General features: G+C 43.6%; 1 protein-coding gene across 4 annotated transcripts in view; it reads right to left on the bottom strand.

Moving 5' to 3' along the window:
- The window catches only part of nipal4 (NIPA like domain containing 4), an 86,800-nt gene that overhangs the window by 45,593 nt on the left and 19,479 nt on the right, over positions 1-21,728 (bottom strand). For all 4 annotated transcript variants that reach the window (XM_083643875.1, XM_083643876.1, XM_083643877.1 and 1 more), the window contains one exon: positions 16,415-16,555. In XM_083643875.1, coding sequence (XP_083500001.1) covers positions 16,415-16,555 — 141 coding nt within the window. The remainder of the gene's footprint in view (positions 1-16,414; positions 16,556-21,728) is intronic.

The following is a 21,728-nucleotide window of genomic DNA, read 5'->3' on the forward strand; positions in this document are numbered from 1 at the left end:
AGGCAGGCAGGCTAGCTAGCTAGCAACGTAGCCTTAGATTAAAACTAAAGTACCAGGAACAGCGTTACATTTATGATCTTTTAATGATGTTAGTAGACACATGTAACAGTATAGATCACATATTCTTACCTGGAAATCACACATCGATCCGTAGGCCAGCTCTGAGTCTGTTTACATTTCGGGCGGAGGGGCTGCATGGTTGTAGCCATTGCGTGCTAGCAGTACTGAAATGAAAAGTGTTAGCTCCCGTGCTAACAACAAAGGTCGCAGAGTGATGACGCCATCTGTTGCACTGCGCATGTGCTCTGTGTGCTAAGCTGGTTGGCTGATGGAGTGGTCTATCAAAGGAGGTACACCCGTCCCTCCCCGACGGCAGAAACCGGTTTGAATGGCTCATTCTCCAGACCATAGTGACTGAGAACAGGTCTGAGAGCAGGTCACGTGGGGGATGGGTTTACCCAGGCTAGACTGGACCTAGGCTGCACAGATACTGTAGGTCAGCGGTCACTTCCCTAACCTCTTAATCCTCCCATCACCTCTCATCTATGGCCACTTTGTCTACTCTAGAATAATTTCACAATAACCAGTTACCATTATATCCTGATATGATTATGTCAGTACTCTGTTTAACTGGGATTGTGGGTACATGTGTTCATTTTCCTTCAGGTGTGGACTTCACCAAGCAGAAATGGCCCAGCAGTCCCCAGTATCTGCATGACTTGTCTTCATCGCCATGGTCTCAGCCCTGCTGCATGCAACAACTGACATGGAGCAGCTCAAACAATGGCACAGTAGCAATGTGTGCAAGAGATGTTTTTTTTGCAGGGGGGGGGGGGTGACTTTCCCTCTCATCCACATACCAAGTCCCCTTTACACATTGTCCCATTTTGACATTGGAACCCTTTGTAAATGAAGGAATGACATTGAAAACAACGTGCTGAAATGGGAACTGTGCATAAACGTTAGTATGGCACACTCACACACTGATTAACCCAAACATAAAAAATGGCACATGGTATTTTGTCCTCCCGTCTTCTCCTCTCTGCCAACATAAAGCACACATGTACATCCAGTGCATTTCTAGGACTTCCCCTGTAGTTCCGTCATTCATATCTAGCACTCAAGCAGGTTAAATTAAACTGAACATTTACATCAAAATGACTGCTGAACACACTCGAGCTTGTGATGTTGTACTGGTACAGTTGAGTTTGGAAGTTACCTACCACCTAGGTTAAAAAAATGTAAACTCATTTAATAACAGTTTTAAAACTCATTTAATAAGTTTTGACAATATTTTTTTTTAACAATATAAAGTTTTAACAGGTGCTTCAAGTCAGAACCAACAAACAACAAAACAACAAGACATTTTCAAATGTAATGTTTTTGTTTGTAAAGTGCTTAAAGTAAAAATAAATAAAAGTACTAGTATAAAAATACTGTTCTGGGGCATGATTTTGTAGTTTGTTTTCCAGGCCATTTGAAGCTTGAGCATAGACCTTCAACCTACCGGCCACAAACAACATGTCACACTCAACCTGTTAAAGTAAATATAAAAGTACTTCTGGGGCATGAAGCCCTAGCCTAGGTCAAACAAGGTCATGAACACTTGGTTCAGCTCTCAATACCGTACTTAGGAGACGATGTTGAGAATAATCAAGCATCGGCAACTGATGTTTGTGATAGTGTAAAAATGCCTTCAGAGAGGGTGGAAGAACTTTCTGCCTTAACAGGTCTCGCCACCTCAATAATAGATGTTCACCTGACCTTGTTTTAGTTGGTTAATGCTATTGTATTATGTGCAGGCAACAAAGATGTTAAACTTTTCGATGGAGAGCCAGATCATTTGGAACCATCTACCTCTCAGATACAGGTTGAGTGTGACATGTTCTTTGTGGCTGGTAGGTTGATGATGGATTAGTTGAAGGTCGATGCTCAAGTTTCAAAAAGCCTGGAAAACAAACTACAAAATAAGCCTAGTCACTAGGCTTATTTTGTAGTTTGTAGGAAGAGTAGCTTAATGCTTTGCATAGGCCCTATGCAAAGCATTAAGCTACTCTTCCTGGGGTCCACATAGAACATTAACTCATTGAGTGCCATCCACTTTTGGAGAACGGACGCTCCCAGTGCCAGAGTTTCAGAGCGTTTTCAGTGATTTCTCGAGGCCCACAGAATATTGTGTGATATTACTATGTAAACACCGAACACGCACAAAGAACGAGGAGACTCTATTGTATCATCAGCAAAAAAAGTTTATTGATACCATTTTCCGTTCTTTAGTTATCAGCCGGAGAAGATAGGTTGTTTTCAGCAAAAACAGACGTTTCAAATTAGAAGCTGAGATATTCCGCCTTTTGCGAAATGAAGCATTTCAAGCACATTCACTGACTCTGAAGCTAATATTTTCTGATGTAGTGACGTGGTGTAGTTGTGTGGTGCCCTGCGTGCCCCGACCCCCCTCTCCCCCCCCTCAGCTGCAAAACTCCTCCCCACACTAACACACAGCCTAACACGCACCCAGCGTCTATTTTCGGAGCGCTCCGTTTTTGTGCGCCGGCTCCCAGCGCGACACCGAAAAGCCAAACCGGACTGCAGAGAATGGTTTGGCCCTTCGGCGTCGGGTGCTGCTTTTCTGGCGGCTAATCGTGTGGAGAAACTATGCAGCAGAGACAGAGGGGCTCAGTTGTGGGCGCGGATTGACTGCTGTTCGCAGCTAACGTTAGCTCCAGCCAGAGCAATCTATACGGCTCTGGCTCCAGCATCGGTTTCCGTTTCATCACGGGGCTTCTTCTGCTGTTTTTCCTCACCTTTCTCTAATCTAGAGAGCACTGTCGCCACCTAATGGGTCCGTAAAATAGGTTATACACCTTCAATAGCTACAATATTTTTACAGGAGATGCATGAGGCTTTGATCCACGTCCCACCGTCAAAAAACGCATTTGACGCCGATCGACGTCATTGGCACTCCACGTTACTATTTGATTTGACGCCGATCGACGTCATTGGCACTCAATGAGTTAAACATACATTTACAAACAAGACAATCAAATAAGCAAAAATAATACAACACAAAATAAAATAGAGACCAACACAAAAGAGGCTACTGTTCTTACATAAGTTACATAAATTACCAGCCAGAAAGAAGCTATCCACCTTATTTTTGAATGCCCCACTGTAAAAAATAATTGTGCGTACAAGGTCCGGTTTAACGTGACTATTGCTGCAGCTTGCCATTTCCTAATGTATTCTACTTGATTTGAAAAGATGGCTGCCTACACTCAGTCTCTTGTACCCTGGCTGAATTGAACATAACTTGGTCAATAAGTATGTAACATACAAAATAAAACAACCCGTAATATCTTAATTTTATGTAGAATGCAGAGGACATGTAACTGTTTAGTTAAACTTGCATTCCAGGAATACTGTGCTCTTAACACATTCACTGCCAGCCGTTTTTTTTTTTACTGTAGGTAGGTTCTGCCAGAGGGTTTTTTTGAGGATTCTGGCTCATCTTTCAAGACCCGAGGATTCTTTTCTGCTAAGATTTTGTGAACACACAATATCTCAAAAGAACTAATAGAATGTGTGCTTTCTCTGTCTAAAAGAGTTAGTTTGTAGAGTTAGTAGTTATGTAAGCATTAGCAGTTGAATACAGCATGGTTTCAGCGTCTGAAAAATTATTCAGAGATAAACGGCTTTTTGTGAAATTCGATAGAACAGTCACTTTAACCATTCATTTTTGGCATCAGTAAGACGTCAGACATCTAAACAATAGTTTTGAACAGTAATTTCCTCCATAACAGCAGGAAACCCCCCTCTGCTTCCAACTCCTCCCTCCGTGGGCGTTCTTCTTGGCTGCAGCGGCCGTGTCACAAGCTCGTTGCTGCTGCTGCTGCTGCTGTGCCTGTCTGCGCGGCCGCTCTTTGAGGAAGTCTGGATGGACTCGTTCGCTTCTTGGAGTTTTGGTTGAGAGCTTTGATGAAGCTTTTGCGATTCTGGTCATATTTATGCTGCGTGTTTCAAAGTGTGTTCCACCCGTAATCTATTATGCAAATTTGCAATCCCGCACTGCCAGCAATCAGCGCGAAAACGAAAGCGTTTTCGCCAATCCATTTTCATGAGAATGGCTTCGAGGAAGCCATTCTCATGAAAATGCTTGCCTTCCTCTAGTCAGGAGAGCACTGTCGCCACTTAGTGGGTCGGTGGAATGGGTTGTAAACGTTCGGTGGTTCCAATAATTATATAAGAGATGTAAAAGGGTTAGATGCACATCCCACGGTCAAAAAAAAAAAAATCATTTTTTTGACGGAGTAATACGTCATTGGCAGTGAACCGTTGGATTTTTTTTGACGGAGTAATACGTCGTTGGCAGTGAACGTGTTAAGATGACGTTAGTGGCTCGAGTCTGTTTCGTCCTGAAACCCACACGCTTTGCGGTGGTGGTTTTAGCGTAACCTATGTGCGATTCGAGGCGTAAAGTATGTGCGTTTTAGCGTAACTTATGTGGGATTCGAGGCGTAACCTATGTGGGGTTTGGCGTAACCTACGATTGCGATTCGAAATAACGTATCCGAGATAGAAAACGTTATGAATATAGACACGTTATAAACAACAAACAACATCCGTATGGAAACAGTGTTACTCGAAATGGTTAATATTGGCCACAGCAGGCGATTACCCATGAATGCACTGCGCTCTTAAAGGGATATTTATCGACGAGATTTTTGCCAAGCTACATTACATTACATTACATTACGTCATTTGGCAGACGCTTTTATCCAAAGCGACTTACAATAACACATTTTTTGTCAGCAATAGAACAATCAACTATGGAGCACAGTCTGTGACAACTACAACTTCTGAAGGAACAGTGGTACAAGTTTAGGTTAGTGGTACGAGGTTGGTTAGTTTTTTTTTTTTTTTTTTTTTTTAAAGAAAGAAAGAGAGAGAACGAAGTTAGATCAAGAAGGGCCCAGATGGAGCCTGAAAAGGTGTGTCTTTAGTCTTTTCCGAAAGATCGGCAGTGATTCAGCAGTCCTGACCGAAGGTGGAAGCTCGTTCTACCATTGAGGTGCCAGGGACGAGAAGAGTCGAGATCGGGATGAGCGACTTTTGAGCCCCCGTAGCGAAGGAGGGGCGAGGCGACCTGCACTGGTGGAGGAGCGAAGGGAGCGGTGAGAGGTTTGGAACCTGACCATGGATTGCAGGTACCGGGGAGCTGTCTGGTGTACTGCCCTGTAGGCCAGTACCAGTGTCTTGAATTTGATGCGGGCCGAGATGGGAAGCCAGTGGAGCTGCTGGAAGAGGGGAGTGACGTGAGAGAATTTGGGTTGGTTGAATATCAGACGGGCTGCAGCGTTCTGAATGAGCTGAAGCGGTCGGATGTCGGTGGCAGGTAGGCCGGCCAGAAGCACGTTGCAGTAGTCCAGGCGGGAGGAGACAAGAGACTGGACCAGGAGTTGAGTCGCTTCTCTTGTGAGAAAGGGACGGATTTTGCGGATGTTGTAGAGAGAGAACCTACAGGAGCGCGCTGTAGCAGCTATGTTGGCAGAGCAAGACAGCTGGTTGTCAAGGATCACCCCAAGGTTCTTGGCTGTTTGGGAGGGAAGTACAGTGGTGTTGTCAATGGAGATGGAGAGATCTGCAAGAGGGCAGTCTTTTCCTGGGAGGAAGAGTAGCTCGGTCTTACCAAGGTTGAGCTTGAGGTGGTGGGCAGACATCCAGTCGCCAATGTCTTTGAGGCATGCAGAGATGCGAGCCTCGATTTGAGTGTCAGAGGGGGGGAATGAAAGGAAAAGCTGGGTGTCATCAGCATAGCAGTGATAAGAAAAGCCATGAGAAGAGATCACATAGGCAAGAGATCTGATATAGAGAAGGAAAAGTAAGGGGCCCAGGACTGAGCCCTGGGGGACACCGGTGGTAAGAGGACAGGATCTGGAGAGGGACCCTCTCCATGAGACCTGGTATGAGCGGTTAGAGAGGTAGGAAGCAAACCAGGAGAGTGCAGAGCCTGAAATGCTGAGGTCAGACAGAGTGGAAAGAAGGATTTGGTGGTTGACTGTATCGAAGGCAGCAGACAGGTCAAGGAGGACAAGAACAGAAGAGAGGGATGAGGCCTTAGCAGTGTGAAGGGCCTCTGTGACAGCAAGAAGAGCTGTCTCAGTGGAGTGAGAGGCCTTGAAACCGGACTGCAGAGGGTCCAGGAGGTCATTTTGGGAGAGATAGAGAGAAAGTTGTTCGGACGCTGCTCGTTCGAGGGTTTTGGAAAGGAATGAGAGAAGAGAGACAGGTCTGTAGTTGTGAATAGCAGTAGGGTCAAGGGAGGGTTTCTTAAGCAGAGGCTTGACTCTTGCAGTCTTTAGAGCAGGCGGGACAAGACCAGAGGACAGAGAGGAGTTAATGAAGGTAGTGAGGAAGGGAGATATTTTAGGTGAGATGGTTTGGAGGAGAGAGGAAGGGATAGGATCGAGGGGGCAGTAAGTGGCTCGGTTTGAGCTGATGAGTTTAAGCACTTCATCAGGAGAGAGAGGAGAGAAGGAAGGGAATCCAGGGACAGGGGGCTGAGGAGCAGGATTGGAGTCGGGAGTGTTAGTGAGGGTGGCTGGAGGATGGAAGGAGGAGCTGATGTCATCCACCTTTTTTGTAAAGAAGGTTACAAAATCATCAGCAGAGAGGGAGGAGGGAGGGGGAGGGGAGGGAGGGTTGAGGAGCGTGGAGAAGGTGGCGAACAGTTTACTGGGATTGGATGCAGAGGACTGGATTTCAGAGATGAAGAAGGAGGTTTTTGCTTTAGAGACAGCATCAGTGAAGTTTGAGTGGATAAGGTGGTAGGAAGAGAGATCTTCAGGGAGATGTGATTTTCTCCATTTTCTCTCCGCTGCCCGAAGCTCAAGCTGGACCTGATTAGTGATTTGCTCCGTTCGCCCAGACGGGTGTCAAGCTGTCAGCAACAAGGCTGGGAGGATCACACCGGAAGAAGCACCCATCAGCAGATCAGGCAAAAATGGCCGCCAAAAATAAGGTGGATTGGTTTGCATTTAAGAAGTAGCATCTCAGTCTAATTTACATGAATGACCAACCTGACAAGAATACTGGGATTTATGACATGTCAGTGGGATTTATGACATCACAGTGGGAGAGACAGAGAAACGGCAGTGATGGGCAAGCTACTTGGAGAATGTAGTAAGCTAAGCTATCAGTTACTCTCGATTAAATATAGCTAAACTACATTGAAGCTATCCCCAGAGAAATGTAGCAAGCTAAGCTACGAGCAACATGGCAAAAGCAGCTTGCTACATCAAAGCTACTTTTTTTCTCACATTGAATCAACGTCATGTCAAAGAACAACTTTCCACCAAACAAAGGCAGGCAAAAAAAAATCTCATTTTGATTGTTTATTATATTATAAAACTCTCACTGGCACAATATTCAAAAACAGACAATAAAACCTGAACGTCTTCTTCACTGCCAGTGGCTCCCTCTGGCTCTGCCATCTTTCAAAGTTCATTGCTGATGTGACTTCGCCAGTACAATGACATATTTTGCCCTACCCTTAACCAATCGTCAGTCTTCATTGCCTAAACCCAACCCAATCAGAGGCAGAGTAGTGCCGGGTCTTGCTGCAAGAGAGGCAAGGATGCTAAAAGGCAAGGATGAGACAACAACACTTGTTGTCCGTCATAATGGAACTGGAAGTGGTTTATTGGCTACACAGGCACACTTGACATATGCATATGTTGGTGCCAGACAATGAAATCCATGTGTATGCTCTACACTGGGTGTTTCTGCCTTTGCTTCAGAGTCACCTTGGCAGGTTCCAAGAAGCCTGGGACTTCCATAGTCTGAGAACTGAAAATAACCAGTCACCCTACCAGCTGTGGCTACGGGTCGGAGATTCTGCTGGAGATCCCCAGGCAGTAAGTAGGATCAAACTAAAGCTAGCCCCAGATGTAGTGGTTGCCTACATTATTTTGGATGTAAACAGGCTGATGATGCTAAAGTGTGTCATGGTGGCTACATGGCTCCAGTGTGTTTGTTAACAGGAAGCAACTACATGCATTCAGTTGTAGGGTAATATGCAATAATTAATTCTGACATTTTGTTAGGTTGATGCACTTTATGGTGCAACCATGGATGGTCCAGAGCTGGTAGACAGGGATGATGGAGTCCAAATCCCCGAAATCCAGTTACCCCATGACCTGACCCCAGAGGAGCTTGCAAGACTGCCCACCCGAGACGTTCCCCTGAGCGAAGCAGTTACTGTTTACAGTTCAACAGTAGAGGAGCTGGAAAACATGTTTTCTTAAGATGTAATAAACACTTGAAACCTAAATAATTCTTAATCCTTTTATTGCTTAAATATAAGTTCAGCAGTCATTTTGATGTAAATGTTCAGTTTCATTTAACCTGCTTGAGTGAAAGATATGAATGACGGAACTACAGGGGAAGTCCTAGAAATGCACTGGATGTACATGTGTGCTTTATGTTGGCAGTGAGGAGAGGACGGGAGGACAAAATACCATGTGCCATGTTTTATGTTTGGGTTAATCAGTGTGTGAGTGTGCCATAGTAACGTTTATGCACAGTTCCCATTTCAGCACATTGTTTTCAATGTCATTCCTTCATTTACAAAGGGTTCCAATGTCAAAATGGGACAATGTGTAACAAAGGGGACTTGGTATGTGGATGAGAGGGAAAGTCCCCTCCCCCCCCTGCAAAAAAACATCTCTTGCACACATTGCTACTGTGCCATTGTTTGAGCTGCTCCATGTCAGTTGTTGCATGCAGCAGGGCTGAGACCATGGCGATGAAGACAAGTCATGCAGATACTGGGGACTGCTGGGCCATTTCTGCTTGGTGAAGTCCACACCTGAAGGAAAATGAACACATGTACCCACAATCCCAGTTAAACAGAGTACTGACATAATCATATCAGGATATAATGGTAACTGGTTATTGTGAAATTATTCTAGAGTAGACAAAGTGGCCATAGATGAGAGGTGATGGGAGGATTAAGAGGTTAGGGAAGTGACGGCTGACCTACAGTATCTGTGCAGCCTAGGTCCAGTCCATCTTCTCCCTGGCTGTGTGATTGAGGTCTGACAGCAACATCCTCCATGGCTGTGGTCACAATTGATGAAATGCTGACTCCATCATTGTGTCATTAAGCAGTAAACATGAGGGAGAGAAATGTGTCAGTCATTTTGAACTGAAAAGTTACATGAATCAAGCCAACCAACACAATAATTGAAAATACAGGCAGAGCCAAGCAGGGTCTTTGTAGATAAATAAGCTGCCACACACTTCTAGTGGCTATGTGATTATTGAGAATTATCGTTTTTATGAGCAACATAGCCTACTTTGTTATTGTGTTTTTAAGACTATGCTGCATATTCTGCCTTCAACGTTATGACAATGCACGTATTATTAGTTTTAATAAACCTTATTTAACCAGTCTTGTTGAGATGAATAGGCTATGTCTTTTTCAAGGGAGCCATGCAGGGAAATGTGTGCAACAGGGGCTTTCAATAACGTTTTTGTCAAGATAACGTGTTTTGGTAGACTATGTCGATCTGTCTGTGTAAGAGAGGGATCTACTGGACACTGACAGCTAAATAGCTGTAACCACAGATTGTAACCCCTTCTCTCTAGTTTATCATAGGACTTGTTCAACGCTCATTAACGTTACTTATCATGGCCTGGATTAGCTGGTTAACGTTAAATGTTGTAATTTGCAAATGACACCAAACATCAGCTAAAAGTTACCGGTAACGTTAGCCAGTTATCAGCCAGTTAGGGAGACTAGCCTTCAGGTGTAACTAGCTAGTTCACTTACTAGCTTACTAGCACCCATGTCCTGCAGACCAAGATTGCTTTATGACACTTATATTCTTCTCTCCTGACTAGATCCTTGTTTGTGTTGTCTCGTTATAGCTTGGTTAATGCCGTTTACAATCTGGTTAAACAAGGCTAGTTTAACGGTAATGCTGGCTGTAGCTGGATGTCTCAGTAATGTTAAAAACAGCAACTTAACGTTACCTGTTAGTGTTCGTTGATGTCAGCTGACTCCCGCTGACGATCCCTCCAACATTGCATCCCTTATCTCATTCAAGTCTACATTCACTTCATTAATCGACGATAAAACTTTTATCAGCCACTAAAAACTTGTGATAATTCGCTGGCATTTAAACATGGTGGAGTGGGTCAGGGTCTTGCAGACAGACCAAAGTAGCCGAGAGCAGCCGAGAGCAGAAGAGTACCCAATCAGCGAATAGGTCCGACCCTATGGTCCCGCCCCGTTTGGGTTGATTGACAGATGGCGCTGTATTGGTCCAATAATTAAATACACAATGAAATAAATAAAAACGCCAATGAAATGAATAAAAAACGCAATGAAATAAATAAAGGCTCAATTAAATAAATAAAAACCCTAATGAAATAAATAAACACACAATTAAATAAATAAAAACCCTAATGAAATAAATAAATACACAATTAAATAAATAAATACATTTATTTATTTCATTTCATTTTTTAATTTCATTGCGTTTATTATTTATTTCATTGTGTTTTTTATTTATTTAATTATGTATTTATGATTTAATTTTTGGACCAATGTACTTCAAAATGTAAGTCATCATGAAATAGATAAAAGTGGTCATGAAAAGTCATCAATAAATAAATAAAAGAGGCAATGAAAAGTCACAATGAAATCAAAAACACAATGAAATAAATAAATGTATATATTTATTTAATTGGGTTTTTATTTATTTCATTGTGTTTTTTATTTATTTCATTGCCTGTTTTATTTATATCATTGAGTTATTTATTTATATCATTGTGGTATTTCATATATCATTGTGGTATTTCATATATAATTGTTGGGCCCATACGCTTCCATATAAACCATTGAATTATGTAGCCTATGTTCCACTAACTATGTGAATGTCTTCTTCAAAGCAGTGTGCACATTACCTGACGCTGCCAGATGGGGACAGTGTTAGTGTGCACAAGAGGAATCAGACAAAACAAGAAAGCTTCATTCGACATGAGGACCACTTTTATATGAGTTTTGAAACTTGTATGTGCCGTTAAAAGGGCGGCTAGCTAGCAAATGGCTAAATGAGACTACACTGTTGAGTCGACAGGGATATTATACGTCAATAATGTCATCACTTCAAAGGACGAACACGGAAATTACCCGGGGTTATCAGTGCACTGCAGCGCACACATCAACCACACTCCAGGTTGAATTTGGCTGTGGTGATGTGATGTGGAAGCCTACGCGACACTGTGTGTAGTTCTGGAATAGCTTAGCATGAGCTTTTTACTTCTAGGGCTCGCATTTACGCTTCAAAACTCATGAAAGTGGTCCTCATGTGTGAAGATTATCTCGCTGAACACAGGTTCGCGTTTAAATAAGCTTGTGTTGCCCACAGACCTTATTGAAGCATCGCGCCAAAAACCCATTCAGAAATCCCATAGGCAGAAACAGTGAAGAACGCGGAAGTCGGGGACTTATTTCTTTGGTAATTTATCTAATGCAAATATATGATTGGTGGAAAAACACTTGCAATTCACAGGGAACAGTGAAATTATGTGTTTTTCAACCAATCATATTTAGCTGAAGCCTAAACTGCCCTTACCAATCAATACCAATCAATTAATTGATTCAACCAAATTGGTTGTTGATTGGATAGATCGGTAAGATTGACATTGTATTGTCCAATGATGAATGAGTCAGACACTCAATGCTGAATCCAGCTCCACTATAGGAAGTGAATGATGATGACATCAAAATTCCACTTTGCTGTGATGACCTGACAGTAATAGATATATTTACACGACAGTAACAGCATATAATATGCCCCTTCTTATTTTTATTTTTATTTTATCAAGCAGTAAGTTAGCTCACAAGCTAGGCAGTCGTTGCATTGTATTACGCGAGCCACAGGCCCGGTTCTATGGGGGTGCAAAAGCATGCATTGCACCCTTATTTTAATTGTCTGCATGCTCAGTTGAAAAGTAAAAAAAAAATATATATATATATATATATATATATATTTTTTTTTAATAAATGCTACAGCTGCACACTTACTGTTTAACACATTCACTGCCAGCCATTTTTTTTTTACTGTAGGTAGCTTCTGCCAGAGTTTTTTTTTGAGGATTCTGGCTCATCTTTCAAGACCCGAGGATTCTTTTCTGTTAAGATTTTGTGAACACAAAATATCTCAAAAGAACTAATAGAATGTGTGCTTTCTCTGTCTAAAATAGTTAGTTTGTAGAGTTAGTAGTTATGTAGGCATTAGCACTTGAATACAGCATGGTTTCAGCGTCTGAAAATTTAAGCTGAGATAAATAGCTTTTTGTGAAATTCGATAGAACAGTCACTTTAACCATTAATTTTTGGCATCAGTAAGACGTCAGACATCTAAACAATAGTTTTGAACAGTAATTTCCTCCATAACAGCAGGAAACCCCCCTCTACTTCAAACTCCTCCCTCCGTGTGTGTTCTTCTTGGCTGCAGCGGGCGTGTCACAAGCTCGCTTCTGCTGCTGCTGCTGCTGCTGCTCCTGTCTGCTGGCGGCCGCTGGGCGAGGATGGGCTCGCTCGTTTCTTTTGCGATTCTGGTCTTATTTATGCTGCGTGTTTCAAAGTGTGTTGCACCCATAATCTATTATGCAAATTTGCAATCCCCCACCGCCAGCAATCAGCGCGAAAGCGAAAGCGTTTTCGCCAATCCATTTTACAGTATGAGAATGGTTTCATCGCGCGTTCCCCTGCAGTTTTGGCTCGGCTTTTTCTAGTCTGGAGAGCACTGTCGCCACTTAGTGGGTCGGTGGAATGGGTTGTACACGTTCGGTGGCTGTTTTTTTTTTGACGTATCAACACGTCATTGGCAGTCAACCGTTGGATTTTTTTTGACGTATCAACACGTCATTGGCAGTGAACGTGTTAAACTTGAATTATAGTTGTTGTTTTTCTTTGTTCTTTGATGTGATTTTATGGCTTTTTGGCACCTATATGTAACCTTTTAAGGTTGAGATAATTGTATTATCATTATATGGTCCAAATATTTCAGTAAAGCACTTGAAACACTTTAAATATTCTTGCTTGGGTGGTATCATTCTACTTGAAATGATGGTCAAATGCATTATTTTTAGTAAAATAACATGTCAAATTTTTTGGGCGGCCGGCCTTTGGCCGGCCACCCGAATTGGCCCGGCCTTTGGCCGGGCATCTGCACCCCTTCCTATCTGGGATGCACCCCTAGTCATCTTGTTCTGGAACCGGCCCTGGCGAGCCAACACGAGTTAGATCGGGCGGCCGCGGTATGTAGCAGCCCTTAGATTTCAGTCTCCGCAAACACTGGGATAGGCTACTGCAACGTCTCGGCTGCATGCGGTTACAGACGGCATGGATGTATTGTGCAAGTAAGTCAATTAAGTTCAAGTGATCCGGGCCTTCTAGTAAATTCGGCGTGAAAATGGTCCAGCAAGCAGCGCTATTTTTTTCGTATTAATATGTTTCATGCTGCATAGCCTGCCATTTTGTTAATAAAAACGGCGACCTTAAACTCCCACATTTTTAAACTGAATTTGGCCGGTGCTATGGCTGACAGCGAGCTCATTTTTAAAGCTAGAGTGATGATCTTTATAACATATGAAAGAAACAAGGAATTGATTGGGACCAAGCATGTCAACCTAGCCTGTTGGGAAGGGGGGGGGGGGGGTAAATAACGCTTCAAAGTTGATGAATTTGTCGTAACTTTCCCCTCCATGCAATTGAATGTAACTAAACTAGTATGTTGGTATTAAGTTGATGACAGTAGCTGATAGTCACTCCCCCTGTCTATACGGCAGCTACTGGCACCAGTACAGTAGTGGAGTGGTTTTGATTTATTTATTCATCAAACCTTACTGACAAACTAACTGTAAAATAAAATAAAATAAAAACTGTAAATGGCTTACTTTATTTTGAGGTGCATTGCATTGCTCAACCAGAAATTATTCCCAGATCAACTCTGTTTCGCCTAAAATGCACCAGATGACAGCTGTTTAATCCATTTTATTTGTTTGTTTAAATAATGGAGATTGTTTGATCAATCTGCATTGAAAATGTGCAAAAATTCACCAACCAACAGTTGTAGCCTATAAGCCAGTGGTTTTCAAAGGGGGTCGCAAAAAGAGGGGATAATGGCCCCTATCGTTGCATCGGCGTTGTTTCTAGGCCGAGCGCCTGGCGCAGCGCAAATCAGTGGGCGTGGACCAGCGAACTTGATATCGTCATGCTGGCGCTAAATGCAGCCTAAAGAATTACAACCACGCCTTTTAAGCATAAAATTATGCACCGTCATGCTCATTGGATAAGTGCAATAAACGAATCGCACGCTTGCCTTTTTAGCTCCAATTCCAGTGGTCCCGCAAAACCTGACGAAAGCCAAGCGCTCTGCCCCCCCCCCCCCCCCCTCCCTTCATCCAGTCTGTCTGTCTCCATTATAGGCTATTATTCCATATTATTATGCTTCTCAAACCAATCTAACTGCAGTTTAAATACTGCAAGCATGTAAATACGCTACACTATAGCAAGATCAAAGGGAAAAGAATGTTCTAAAGGCATCAGCTAGAAAAATATAGCCTATCCCTATATGATGAGATTAATTTTATATTGGTGAAAGTTTGTCCAGAACGATATCGTTTTCTCTCCCCTGCTGCAGGTAGAATGATGCACATAAATATACCCTACATTATGTAAAGTCATTGCATAAATGTGTTTTTATTCTAAAACTAAATGTGAAGTAGGGCCAAGTTATTGGAGCGGACATCACAGTATAGCACATGACAGTAGAAAGCGTTCCGCAGCGCGTTCCGCTGTCACTTATCTAAATCACGTTAAATCGACAAGAGATATATATAGGCCCAGGAGGACATATATGTTTCACATAGGGTGGTGTATTCATTTCGATGTTTCATTTGGTCCAATATTGAAATGTGTACAATTGCAGGTTGTGTTACCATTACACATTAATTTAGATCGACCTTTTATATCTATTTCGCCTCATTTGGTTGCTATTTAGTAGCGAAATGGAGAAGCACAATGCATGTTGGGACAGGCCAGACAACTTACAACTTATTTTTCCTATATGGGAAGTGTGTTGTGCCTGTCTAAGCGAGGGAGTCAGAGAGAGAGAGAGAAGGGTGACAGAGAAGAGGCAGAAGAGCACTGGCGCACTGAATAGGCCTGGTTTCAGAGAGAGACAGAGAAGGGTGACAGGGGAGAGGCAGAAGAGCACTGGCGCACTGAATAGGCCTGGTTTTCAAAGGCGCAAAGCGCTAAATTTACATCAGGTGCGAAGATATCAGTACGCCGAGATTTAAGGCCGACACGCCCACTTTGGCCCATTCTGGGACTGCGCCACGCCCATTCGGCCTAAAGCGCATTTGGCAGCGTAAAGCCATATTGATATCGTCCCAAAACAGGCGCAAGGCACGTTTTTTTGCGGTTAAGGCCCGTTTTAGCGCCGAAGGCCTGTGGGAGAATAGGGCCCAATCTATTTTCACTATAATTCCATCCATAAGTAACACAATCTAAGCTAGTGTAGAAGTGAGTAACTAAGCTAATAATAACCATAACAGCACAAATAATTGACAAAAATCTCGAAATAAATATACAGTATTTACTCTGAGAAATGAAATAATGAGAAAAGGAACAATTATTGATGGTTAAAACTGAATAATGACATCACAACAGTCTAATCCTAATGCTAAATTAAACTGAGATATTCCTCTAAACGCCAATTTTTTGGGGGGCTGGCGAGTAACCTCCCTTGCTTTCAAGCTTAAGAGCCGCCACTGACATGACAGAACACACAGAGGCTGAAATCAATAAGGAGTCCAAACCAGCTCTATTTGTAACTATGTTGCATTCATTTATGGTCGGAGGTGGGAAGTGGGAAACGCGTAATCTCCGACCTCCGTGTGTTTGCGCTTCAAGTTGCAAAACCATGAATGCTAAAAGCATCAGCTAGACAGTTAACAGTTAACATTTAATTGTACAGGTTTAACCATTACTGAATTGGTATGCTGATTGGTCTAAAAGCATACTGAGTTGAAAATGACAAAAAAGTGTTTTTTTTGTGTTTTTTTCATACAATCAATTTTTTTTCCAAAGTGAGTGGGCATGTTGAAATGGGAGCAACTATGGGTTGAGAAATCATACCAAAGTTTCTGACTAGGAACTCGGAGTTGACACAATGTTTTATTTTATTTTTCCTAGTAGGAATTGGCAATTTCTGCCCTCCGAGTTATAATCGAATGGAGCATGCATCTGTCTTTGATGTGCATTCCATCCTTGTCTTTTGTTTATCTATAGTCTTTGTGACTAATTGGTTTGTACTTCAGTGGCTCCACCCACCTGCTCTGGTGTGCCCGTTTCCGGCCAATCGGAGGAGGGCTTTCTTCTTGAGAATGACGCTCCCACCAATCAGGATGGCGGACAGCAGGGCCAGAGCCAGGCCCAGCCACAGGTTGTAGTCAGCGGTGTTGCTCTGCAGACCTGAGAGAGCAGGGACTTACTAGGGCATTCACCACTGCATGTTAGTAGTTATACAAGTATCTTGGGGTCCAAATCAATTTAAGTAATGTGATTATTAGGTCAACTTCATTTTGGTGACAGCACTTCCACCCTTTTTGTAGAATGACCCAAGATCGTTGTCTCAGCTACAGTGGTCAACAAAATGTTGGGGTTGTCCTACAACCCAGGTTTTACGAGTGAGAACGAGGAATCTCACACTATGCCAAGCTGCTTCCCAGCAGCGACCTACTGCACAATATACAATTTTCTCAAAATTGAGCCCTATAAAACCATCCATTGCGCCTTTAATGCATCATGGCTTTTGGCTAATACACGGCCTCCTGCTCCGCCCCGTGACCGCCACGTCACGTCCGCGCCATGAGCCAGAACCTTCACTCAAAAGCGTCCAACAATCTGCTATTCCGAAGAAAGCAGCAAGGCTAGATGTGTGAGATTCCTCATTCTCACTCGTAAAACCTGGGTTGTAGGACAACCCCAACGTTTTACTTCGTTTCGAACTTCGGAATCTCACACTATGCCAATTATCCAACCAATCTTGTTGCAAGGAAGCACCTCGTGTGACCCTGAGACCGAGTGTTGGAGAAAAATATAAGTTCCATGCCATTTCCTAATCAATAAGCTATAAGCTATAATTGCATACACATAATTAATGCTATGAGTTATTAGTCATAAGACATCTCACAAATGCATATTTGCACTATGCAGAGACACATAACTAGCTTATCAAGCAGGAGATTTCTCCCCTTTGCTCTGGCCTTCAGAAACTCAGCATGACAATGGCCATGAGACAGGAACACTTGCTGATAGACAGGCAGCCCTGTAGGCTCCAAGTCAAGTCATCACCCCTCCTCTCTGCCTTTCCTCTTCCTTTGCCTATAAAGCATATCTCAAATTGTGACATCGCTGCTGAATATTTGACTCTGTATAACGTATCAGAATGTGTACATTGAGATTCAGCCCTCTGACAATACATATTGCAGAGAATGTATGGTTTTAAATATACTTTCGTGAGACATGTATTTCGTAAGACATCTCACAAATGCATATTTGCACTATGCAGAGACACATAACTAGCTTATCAAGCAGGAGATTTCTCCCCTTTGCTCTGGCCTTCAGAAACTCAGCATGACAATGGCCATGAGACAGGAACACTTGCTGATAGACAGGCAGCCCTGTAGGCTCCAAGTCAAGTCATCACCCCTCCTCTCTGCCTTTCCTCTTCCTTTGCCTATAAAGCATATCTCAAATTGTGACATCGCCGCTGAATATTTGACTCTGTATAACGTATCAGAATGTGTACATTGAGATTCAGCCCTACGACAATACATATTGCAGAGAATGTATGGTTTTAAATATACTTTGTGAGACATCTTTCTGGCTCTTGGTGTCCACGGACACCTGAAAGAAGGCATATTTCATGGGGCCATCCTTCTTGGGCACGGCAATACCTGTGGTAAACCCCGTGCACTTCTCTGCCTCCGGTACCAGGCGTATTGCCCCCTTGGCTAGGAGGGTGGAGACCTCCTCCCAAAGGAAGAGTAAGCGAAACGATGCTCGCACGCTGTATGACCCGGGCTGTCACAGACACGGGACCTAGCGGGGCAAAGGCTTCCTGAGAGCTCCAAACCGGAGTCGGGCGTTGAGCACAGACTGTGGTGGGCGGCCGCCTTGCCGGGCGGCTTTTGCCGGCCGGGGGCATTCTAAGGTAAGTCCTCTTGAGAGCTCCAAACCGAAGTCGGGCACTAGGCACAGACAACGGTGGGATCGCTCCCCTGCCGAGCAGCATCCGCTGGCAGGGGGGGCTTACGTTGCTGCTGGCACGGGCCGTGCTGCTGCCTGGTGGCGCTGCTGTTGCGGCCAAAACGCGCTTCTGAAGCTGCCAGGCCATTTTTTTCCCGACCTGCAGTCCGAAGAGGCCAGAGGGAGAGACCGGCGCGTTGAGCAGTCAGCTGTGTCAGGCTAAGCTACATGGCAAATGGTAAATGGTAAATGGCCTGCATTTATATAGCGCTTTATAGTCAGTAGGTACATTCACCCATTCACACACCGATGGCAGCAGGTTACCACGCAGGGTGCTGGGACACCAACGGGAGCAATTTGGGGTTCAGTGTCTTGCCCAAGGACACTTCAACATGCAGACTGGAGGAGCCGGGAATCAAACCACCGACCTCTTATCCAAAGCGATTAGTTGACGACCCGCTCTACCTCCTGAGCTACAGCCAATTGCCTGGGACCCAGGCAGAGCAAGCAGGTGGCGTGGTAGCCATGGGCTGCTAACAAATAAATTAAGTCTATAAGTCTATAACGCGCACACTTGTTACACACGGCACACCTCCGGCTACCCGCCCAGCACCGATAGCTGTGGTCAACAGGTGATGGTTAGCGATGCTAGTGGCGTAACAGCGGGGAGGGGGCTAGTCTGTCACCCTCCAGCCAAGGCCAAGCCTTCCACCCCGACCATCTTTAGCTAACCCGAAGTCCAATATGCCAAGGGATAGCAAGCCAAGCCTAATCAAGACGCATTGGCAATCATAGCAACAAGCTAAGCGGGATGCGAGCAATGAGCTAGCAATACCCCGGTAACAAGCAGAACAGCTAGGCAACACTGTGGCGACGCAGGCGCCCAGCTCGATGCAGCCACCAGCGTGTTCCAGCATAATAACGACCTGCGAGGTGCCGTGCAGCTCGTGGTGTAAGCTATTAACAAGCAGGCCACTAACTAACTCTGTGGTGGCTAACGTAACCAGGCCGCCATGTTTCAGGTCGGCCGAGCCGTAACAAGCGGACCCCTAACAATTCCCTCTCCCCATCCTCACACGGGGAGGTAACGACTGCTCTCCAATTGCAGCTAAACGGGGTGCAGCAGCCCGGCTAAGCGGGGAGCGAAGCTAGCAATGTTATCACACTAGTGAACCCCACGAGCAAGTGGCTAGAACTAGTAGCACTAACAATAAGTCAGCAGAGCTAACTAACTCAATGGGGCGGCCGTCTTAGCAGCCCAGCCCGAATATAGCCGATGCAACAGCGGGGTTAGTACACAAGCTAGGAGAGGAGTGATGTCCGCCCTGCGCTAACTAACCGTTATAGCAGCATACACCAGTGGAGGTTCTAAATGTAGTACAAGGGAGGATGGTCCTCCCTTATTTTTTAGAAGAGATGGGGGATTTTATAGATATTTCTTTTTTTATAAAATATGAATCAAATGTGTTTTTTCTTAAATGCTTCGACAGTGACACCTGCAGGACACTGATGGAGCGGCATGCAGACAGAGTCTGTGCCAGTGGGTCTGTCTGTCGTGCCCACAGGGGTACACTACAATAACATTCCCTCTTGGGCTGTTCAATTCCTTGGTAATTTATCTCAGGCAAATCTATGATTGGTTGAAAAACACATGCAGCTCCACTATAGGAAGTGAATGATGATGACATCAAAATTCCACTTTGCTGTGATGACCTGACAGTAATAGAGATATTTACACGACAGTAACAGCATATTATATGTCCCTTTTTCTTTTTCTTTGATCAAGCAGTAAGTTAGCTCACAAGCCAGGCAGTCGTTGCATTGTATTACACGATCCAACACGAGGTTAGATCTGCGGGCGGCCACAGACCGCGGCCGCCCGCAGATTTCAGTCTCCGCAAACACTGGGATACTGCAACGTCTCTGCTGCACGTGGTTACAGACGGCATGGATCAAACACTGGGATACTGCAACGTCTCGGCTGCACGCGGTTACAGACTGCATGGATGTATTGTGCAAGTAAGTCAATTAAGTTCAAGTGATCCGGGCCTTCTAGTAAATTCGGCGTGCAAATGGTCCACCAAGCAGCGCTCTTTTTTTCATATTAATATGTTTCATGCTGCATAGCCTGTCAAAATGCAAATAAAAACGGCGACCTTAAACTCCCACATTTTTAAACTGAATTTGGCCGGTACATCTACAGCTGACAGCGAGCTCATTTTTAAAGCTAGAGTGATGATCTTTATACCATATGAAAGTAGAATAAATAAGGAATCGATTGGGACCAAGCATGTCAACCTAGCATGTTGAGAAGGGGGGGTAAATAATGCTTCAAAGTTGATTAATTTGTCATAACTTTCCCCTCCATGCAACAGCTACAGTACAGTAGTGGAGTGGTTTTGATTTATTTATTCATCAAACCTTTTACTGACAAACTAACTGTAAATGGCTTACTTTATTTTGAGGTGCATTGCATTGCTCAACCAGAAATTATTCCCAGATCAACTCTGTCTCCCCTGGGCCTAAAATGCAGCAGATGACAGCAGTTTAATACATCTTATTTGTTTGTTTAAATAATGCAGATTGTTTAATCAATCTGCATTGAAAATGTGCAAAAATTCACCAGCATCTCACAACAGTTGTAGCCTATAAGCCAGTGGTTTTCAAATGGGGGTCCACAGCAAAAAGGGGGGATAATCTATTTTCACTATAATTCCATCCATAAGTAACACAAACTAAGCTATAGAAGTGAGTAACTAAGCAAATAATAACCATAACAGCACAAATAATTGACAAAAATCTCGAAATAAATGTACAGTATTTACTCTGAGAAATGAAATAATGAAAAAAGGAACAATTATTGATGGTTAAAACTGAATAATGACATCACAACAGTCTAATCCTAATGCTAAATTAAACTGAGATATTCCTCTAAATCTGTCTTAAAACTGCAAAGGAAAGGAAAGAAAAAACGCCCAAGTAACCTCCCTCCACGTGACTACCTCCTCACGTGAAGGCGGTCTCACGTGACCATGGATATATTATATTATACAACGTAACAAAACATGTCGGTCAAAACAGTTAATTAATTTTAATCAGTTACATTTATAACGGCAGTTAATCGACTAATGCTTAATCATTTACACCCCAACCCAAACCTTATTGTTATTAACCCGACTGTTACTAGTGCTGCTCCGTCTCTGTATTGTATCACGATCTCTCAAATTAGCACCATTTCTCTTCGTCGCTCAGTCTCCCCACGTCGCTCTCGCCCACCCCTCAGAAACACCAACTTAATTGAGATTAAATCTACTCATGGTGTTGAATGCTCTAAAACTATTATCACTGATGATAAGCATTATTCAATTCTGATTCATTATTATTAGATCAATCA

The sequence above is a fragment of the Poromitra crassiceps genome (assembly GCF_964638095.1).
Source record: "Poromitra crassiceps genome assembly, chromosome: 1".
NCBI classification, from domain to species: Eukaryota; Metazoa; Chordata; class Actinopteri; order Beryciformes; family Melamphaidae; genus Poromitra; species Poromitra crassiceps.